Raw genomic sequence first — 7,789 nt, forward strand, 5'->3', positions numbered from 1 at the left:
TGATTTCTCGAGTAAGTGTCAAGCAATGTGGTGAAGTGAGAAGCTAACAATCTTGACTTTGTGAGGACACCTTGTGAGTGTGAACCTTGATGAGCAAAGGTCTCAGTTGAGTTAGTGGTGTCTACAAAGGTTCTTTCACACACAAGATAGTCCTTGGACAAAAATTGTGGTAAAGCTGGGACCTGATCTATCTATTCAGTGGATGGAAACGATCATGTCGACGTCAATTGGGGTGCTAATTATCGCCACATTTTCTGGAGTAGCTGGTCTGGTCACATGACCCAAGTAGCTACTGAACTCAACACCAAAAACTCGACTTGACGATACTGAGATCCATATGTTGTACTTACAACTTTCCATTGTCGTATACTAATCACATTATTTCTTTGCTTATATAAAAGCATTCTCCGGGCAATCCGGCTATACGGTCATGCTTTTCGCTTTCAAAACATGCATGATCTTGGCGACAATGACGTGGAAAGAAACAACTCACATGCATTCCCAATGAGACGCTGTCAATTATTTATAAATCCTAGCAACTCGAGCTGAAAAGCATCTGATAAAACACGTGAGCCTCGGTAATATAACTTTATCTCCTCGTCACAGGAGAAAATGTGGGCTGATAAAAGTGACTGATCCATAATCGGAGTCCGTGTTCATCCCCAAAGCCCGACGGAGATTTCCAGTAATATTTCCAACGGTCAAGCCTTATCAGCTTTAATTTCTAGAATTTACTTTAATTGCGCTAAATATGCTTAAAGACCTGTCAAAACCACGTTTCGGTGGATATAGTGCTGCAACCATCGGTGGTTATAACCTGCGACGTCCGACTGACCGGGGTATTCTGCATCTGATCACTGTACCCGTAGATCTTGCCTTGACACCCGAAAGATCGAAAGGTGACAGGGCACGCCCAAACTGAGACCTCCGATGTCGAAAAGTCGCATGTTTTATACCGGTCTTCCCGACACGATGGATCCTTTGATCTGGCCATCTTGTTATAAAGGGCTTGACCTCCCGTCTTGGCTACATCCCCTTGAGGTATAGTCCAAAAGTATCACATCAACATGACTTCTAGAACAGATATCAGCGACGATGAAACACTTCGTCAAAAGATTCAAGATCCGAAACCGAAACAACGGTCATTAGTGAATCTCATCTTCGACAATACACGAATCGACCAGGCCGTTGAGAACCACCAATATCCAGGATGTGGCACATTCGAAGACCCCTTTGTCGTGAACTGGATCCCAGACGACACAGGGAATCCCCTCAACTGGGATAAGTGGTTGAAGTGGGCTATCACCATGGTCTCTGCTGCCACTTGTTTCGCTGTTGCTTTTAGCTCCAGTGCCTATACAGGTAGATTCATCACGTCCTTACTGATACATCCTACTCACACTCCCTAGGTACCATCATGCAACTCATGATCCATTTCCAAGCAAGCCAAACTCTTGTAACCGCTGGCGTCTCGTTATACGTCCTCGGCTTCGCTGTTGGACCACTCCTTTGGGCACCTCTCTGCGAAATTTGGGGCCGACAACTCATCTTTGTGATTAGCTACGGCATGTATGTTGTCTTTAGCGCAGCATGCACAGCTGATCACGGCATTGCAACACTCTTGGTCTTGCGCTTCTTCTGTGGAACGTTTGGTTCATCACCATTAACAAATGCTGGAGGCGTCATCTCCGATGTCTTTAAGCCTGATGAGCGTGCTATTGCTATGGCCTTTTTCTCTTTGGCCCCGTCATTGGGCCCGACTCTGGGCCCATTCATTGGCGGATACCTTGTTGACGCTCACGGGTGGCGATGGGTAAGTTGTCTCTTGGTCTTTTGTGATGGACTCACTAACAATATTAGGTCATGGGATTGATGGCTATCGTCGCCGGTGTTTTCTGGATCCTCGACATGTGTTGCGCGCCCGAAACCTACGCACCTTATATCCTCAGTAACCGCGCCGCCGTGCTATCGAAAAAGACAGGCAAGGTATACATATCCATCTATGAACACCAAGGCAAAGCCGATCCGCCGAACGTCGTTCTTAAAAAGGCCCTCGTCAGACCATGGCTACTACTCTTCCTCGAACCAGTCGTTCTTATTCTTTCGACATACATTGCTATCATTTTCGGCACGCTCTACATGCTTTTCGGCGCTTATCCCGTTGTCTTCCAAATAGAGAGGGGTTGGAGTGCTGGTAAGGGCGGCCTCGCATTCCTTGGTGTTGCTGTCGGTATGATCGGAGCTATACCCGTCATTGGACTTGTCAATATCTGGTACATGAAGCAAGCCGCAAAGCACAAAGGCGAGCCAGTTCCCCCGGAATACCGTCTTCCTGGCTGCATGATTGGAGGCATCTGCGTACCGGCAGGAATGTTTTGGTTCGCGTGGTAAGCGAATCCTCATGTCTACAAGTGATTTGACTAACATATTTAGGACATCGTACCCTGACGTGCATTGGATGGCGCCAGTAGCAGCCGGAGTTCCCTTTGGTCTCGGCATGGCTCTAGTATTCAACAGTGTCTTCAACTACCTCATCGATTCGTACACCATCTACGCTGCTTCAGTCCTTGCATCAAACGCCGTGCTGCGATCGATGTTTGGCGCAGCATTTCCATTATTCACAAAGCAGATGTACGACAAGTTAGGTACACAGTGGGCAAGCTCAGTTCCTGCTTTCCTTTCTTTGGCATGTTTACCTATGCCCTTTATTTTCTACAAATACGGTCCTGCGATTCGACAGCGTTGCAAATATTCTGCAAAGGCGGCTCAAGCCACGGCGATGGCTGCCAAGGCACAGTAGACTCGAATGGTGGCATGGATTCTTCACACCCAAAATATAGATTAATACCTGGATTTACGAAACGGAGTTTGGGATAGATACACGGGGTTTCATTAAATATCTATAGATCATATAAAACAACGAACTGCATTGGCTCTTCACATATAATTGCACCTGTGATCAAAATTCTTGATATCAGGGACCCCAGCGCCTTTACCCCAAGTACCATTACCCCAAGCGCTATTGTCCCATTGCCCCCAGCATGGGGCTTCAGTAGGGTACTGGGTAGTAGAGAAAGTGACCAACCAAACCATAACCTTCTTAACTAACCTAGGTCTTCGTATCAGGATCACTAACATTGTCCGTCTCCGCCTTCACATCCACAGTGACCACACGCCCAGTATCCTTCAAGCCACGATAGATCGCACGAAGCGCAGGAGCCTTGACAAAGCTCATCTCGCCAGTGGTGGTCTCTACAGTGAAGACCGGCTCCTTGGTGCCCTTGCGGAAAGGGTTCCCGACATTGATGTCACCGATGATAATAAGAGCACACTTCTGCCGGGTCAGAAGAACGTTGAGACGCTGCTTGTTCTGGGTGAAACCAGGACCAGGTCGAGGATGCGCAGTGCCCATGATGACGAGAGTGATGATGCTCTCCTGTCCCTGGAAGGAATCAATGGTCGCAGCATCAGGGAGCGCATGCAGAGCAGGGTAGTTGCGCCGCATAGAGTTGATAAGTTTGACATTGGCAGCATAGGGAGAAATGACTGCAATGTCTTTGGGATCGATCTCCAGACTCTCCACTGCCCCTTGAAGGACGTCAAGGCCGACCTTGACTTGGTCACGACTGCGCTTGGATCCTGTCTTGGGATCTTGGAAGACACGTGAGCCCTCACAATGAATGAAAACAGGTCGGAGCGCGCCGTCGATGGGGACGCTCAGCTCGGGGAACTTGACGCCGAGATAGGTCTCAATTTCCTGTCCAACTTTGAACTCGGGATTAGTGGCGGCTCGACTCATGTGGTAGGTAAAGGGTACGTCGGGATAGATGACACTGGATACGAGATCAAACATGCCTTGGACCATGCGAAGTTGGACCTTGAGGCGGTAAACTGGGAGCCCAGAAGCCATGAGCGCACTCATTGCAGAAACCTCTCCGTAACTAGAGAAGCGGTTCACGAAGTGGTCAGTATTGGTGAGGGTATCTCTCTTGGTAAGAACAGTAGGGGGGAGCTGGCGAGGGTCTCCAAACATGAAGCAAGGCAAAAGGGTGTTTCCCCATACACAACAAAGATCGGCTCGAGACATACAAGCCGCCTCGTCAACAGCGACGGCCCGAGCAGCAGTGATCTTCCATTCGCGGTAAGACTTGTGGTACTGACTGGCAGCAGGAGTAACACAAAGAAAGTCCGCGTTGCGAACAAGCGCTGACATTAAACCCTCGACAGCCTCCATACACTGCTTCTGCGAGTATGCCTCGGTGAACTCCTCGCAGGTGATCTTGCCTTGAGCAAACTCAGACAGAGGGGTGAGGTCCTTTCGTTGGGCGATGCGATTCCGAAGCTCGTGTACAAATACAGGGTCGTCGGGGTGCAGTTCCCGACCAGCAGCGCGGGATCCAAGAGCCAGCAAAATCCAGAAAGCGCATGAGAGGGGTAGCTTCCATTTCGAAGGGAACTTCCAAGCACTCGTTGGGGCAGCGTTTTGAACAGCTTTAGGGTCCTCCAAAAGATGAGTGAAAGCCGTATGTTCGTGGGTCGGATTGTATGCTCGAAGAACAAGCTTGTACTGCCGACGGGTAGGGTCACCCAGAGCTTTACCCTTGTTGTAATGATCAGCAATCGCCTGACTCCGAGAGAATAGCCGGCGCGAGAAGTTGTCAATAGCTACGTTGGTAGGACCCGAGCAAAGGACCTTGCCAACCTTGGCTTCCATGGCAAGCGTAGCTGCTGCACCAGCAGTGGTCTTTCCGAAACCAGCACCCTAGAATGCGTCAGTTCAAAATCCTCAAGGTTAGTCTGTTTCTAGGTACGTACGGCGGTGATGATACCAAGGCCTAAGGGGCGGTTGCTTAGGTATCCTCGGAAACGGGCACGATCCTCAGGGAGAGCTTCTTCGACAATGCAATTTGCGTAGGCGTCGTCATTAATGTCCAAGAAATTGATCGTGGGGAGGTTGCGCAAGGACGTGGCTGTATGCTTGGGCTCTGAGGAAGGTGCTTGGGTTTTGGGTGGCTGAGAGGTAGGAGGCTCGGAGGTCATCCAGTGATAGAAACCGGACCCACGCATAACCTCTCGGTGAAGCTCCATACGGTCGATAACCATCTCATAAGTCTTTCGCTGGGCACGAGTCAGGTTGTCTGACACAGTGTCTGTCTCATGATCCATGGGCAGGTCGTAAGCTCCTGGGTTAGAGGGCTGAGCGTCATGGCGAAAGTCAAGGGCAGCATTGACCTGGCGTTCAGCCTCCATGTTGCCGGCATCAAACTCGAGAGAGAGCCATTCCTAATTGTCTTCGCTCTGTTCATATGCGTTGTTGGCACTGACTCGGTTGGCAAAAGTCTTGACATCGTACTTGTCCCCGCGGCTCTCGTTGTTGCGTTTCTCACCAGGCTGGGGGCGGCGAACAAGCAAGACTATTTCATGATCGCTGATGGGATGGTCTGCGAGCTGCTCTAGGTTTGCTGGGTGGCTCATGAGTCTACAGTCCCTGTAGCCTGTTAGTGATGAGGACCCAAGTGAATCAGATTACATACCAGTCGGCTTTGGGCGTCGACATGTTCCTGGAGCCCCAGATGAGGAGATTGAATGCATCGGCGTTCTTTGTCAAGCGGCGCCAGGCGGCGTCAAAGCCTTTGATGAATTCGGGAGGAAGAGCGACGACAACATAATATCTGCTTATTGTTTCTGTGTCGGCTGGGATGAAGTATCCTGGAACCTTTATCTTGGATATCTGCAATAGTTAGCCTCTTACTCGTAATACAGGCAGTGTCAGGTCATACCACTTGGACAGCGTCATCCAGCCACATCATGTCTTGCACAATCGACTGCGCGATGGTAGTGATGAGCGAGTCATTGTCAGGGAGCCTAGAGACATCAGCAAGTAGCTAGGTAGAATAGGAGAATAAGCGTACATGTAGTTGGGCTTGTACTTATGCCCTGGGTTCGCAGCGATGTCCCGCTTGAAAGCGTCAGGTCTCCAGGCCTCTGGGATGGCATAGGGGAACTCAAATGGAGGCGGCAGTCGGTCAGGAATGATATTTTTCTCAGCGACAGCGACCTTGATGGGAATGACGATGTGATACTCTGTGAATTGGAGTACGTCTAACAGAGTAGTCTGTCCGATGATAGGCTTGTTCTCGTTCACCCATCCCTGCATTTCGATATCCTCCGTGTTTGCGTAAGGGCGACCATACCCAAAGATGGTAGGTTTCGAATCACCAAGAGAGATGATGATGTATGAAAGCGCCTCAGTGTCGGGGAAAAGAGCCGCCAACTTGTCAGAGACAGGCCCGAACGTCTGCTTCAGCGATTCACGAGGAAATCGTACTTGGATAACATACTGGTCGTTTGCAAGAATGGCATCCTGTGAAGAATTATGGGCTTGGAGAAACTCGAGTTAGCTAAGGGAACCCAAAATACACAGGGTGCCCAAGTGTATACTTACCATGAAGGACACCGAAACCAGAAGCTTCGTTTGCCGCCTGATCTTTACCAAGAGGGATCTTGATTTGGATCCCAACCCAAGGATCCTCGTCAGCGGGCCTGAATGCACCGAGCTGGGCACCGAGCTTGGTATCACACAGTGACTTTCCGCTCGCAAAGATAGGACCGCAGTCACCGATCCTACAGTCTTGTTAGTATCCAAAGTCCAAATTGAGACTGCACCGTATTAGACGTACAGGATAGCACACTCCTGGAAGTAGTTGCGCTTTTTCTTGCGAGAGCCCGTCTGGTCAGGTTGAGGGTCGGCCATGATTAAGAGATGAATGATGTAAACTAAACAACAGTGATTCAGTGAAAAATTAAAAGTAATGGAAGCAGAGAGATTACACGTTTGTGAGTTACTGTTTACCGGTAGGCTGGCAGCTGGCAGGAACTGGCAGCAAAGTATAGCAAATCAACCACCAATTCGCCATTCTGCACCTACTTCTATATTACAATAATCTAAAAGACTTCAATCTATTCACATAAATTATCATATATAATATGGCAGTGCTCTTTATCTCTAAAGAGAGCAGCAACCTTAATAGAAAAACCCCTTTAATATAATAATAAAAGATAATAATATATTATTTAATAAGGCTATAAGGCTATATAATTAATAAGGTTTAATTAGATAATAAAATTGTAGTAAAAATTGCAATAATGCAGTCTTCATCCTCAACTGATAAGACCCCCACACGAAAAGATAAACAAGCAATTAGGCAAGTATTCACATAGATTATAATTATCGGGGAGAGAACGTATCTTTTCGCTCTAAAAAGAATGATGTTTTAAAAGCCAACAACAGCACAAGGCCTGGAACCCTCAACACAGGAACTAGACGCAGGGAGCGCTATTTTGGAGACTAACTGCACGGACAAGAGTGCCTGAGTACTATGATGTGACTCGAGATGGGACATTACCATTGCTATTCTCCAAGAGACCGAAATGCATCCGCCATTGCCCTTCGCCATCTCTGTTCCATACTAAGTCTGCCAGCGCCCAATTAGGGCCCTGATTTCTCTGCATCTGCTCAAGATGAATGCATATCATCAAGAATCCAGCGTCATTCAAATTATCAATACCTCTCTCTATTCCCGCTTGACCTGTCATCAACACTCTCCTGCTTCAAACATCTCGCCCTCCTGGTCTTGACCATGGTTACAGAATTATCCTCAGGATCCCAAGTAGTCAGTTATGTAATTCATCTTGGTATTATAACTCAAAGAGGTATCATTAATTACAAAAATGTAGACCGTGATTTAAAACACTTCGTGTCTCATCAATATTAGTCCCTTGCCCCCCC

General features: G+C 48.3%; 2 protein-coding genes across 2 annotated transcripts, besides 1 other annotated feature; one reads left to right on the forward strand and one right to left on the reverse strand.

Moving 5' to 3' along the window:
* Positions 1 to 1,067: 1,067 nt before the first annotated feature.
* Positions 1,068 to 2,800, forward strand: FPSE_06767 (uncharacterized protein; the record flags this gene model as incomplete). The annotated part of the gene is made up of 4 exons (XM_009259885.1): positions 1,068 to 1,362; positions 1,410 to 1,813; positions 1,861 to 2,387; positions 2,434 to 2,800. 4 exons carry the CDS (start codon positions 1,068 to 1,070, stop codon positions 2,798 to 2,800), a joined length of 1,593 nt encoding a protein of 530 aa, XP_009258160.1.
* Positions 2,801 to 3,109: 309 nt separating this feature from the next.
* On the reverse strand, positions 3,110 to 6,754 carry FPSE_06768 (uncharacterized protein; the record flags this gene model as incomplete). Its single annotated transcript, XM_009259886.1, has 8 exons — positions 3,110 to 4,762; positions 4,816 to 5,283; positions 5,326 to 5,488; positions 5,535 to 5,722; positions 5,781 to 5,865; positions 5,913 to 6,381; positions 6,446 to 6,624; positions 6,681 to 6,754. The coding sequence occupies 8 exons, from the start codon at positions 6,752 to 6,754 to the stop codon at positions 3,110 to 3,112; spliced, it is 3,279 nt and encodes a 1,092-aa protein (XP_009258161.1).
* A 286-nt stretch (positions 6,755 to 7,040) lies between these two features.
* Positions 7,041 to 7,081: a repeat region.
* Positions 7,082 to 7,789: the final 708 nt, after the last annotated feature.

This window comes from Fusarium pseudograminearum, chromosome 2, assembly GCF_000303195.2.
Source record: "Fusarium pseudograminearum CS3096 chromosome 2, whole genome shotgun sequence".
NCBI classification, from domain to species: Eukaryota; Fungi; Ascomycota; class Sordariomycetes; order Hypocreales; family Nectriaceae; genus Fusarium; species Fusarium pseudograminearum.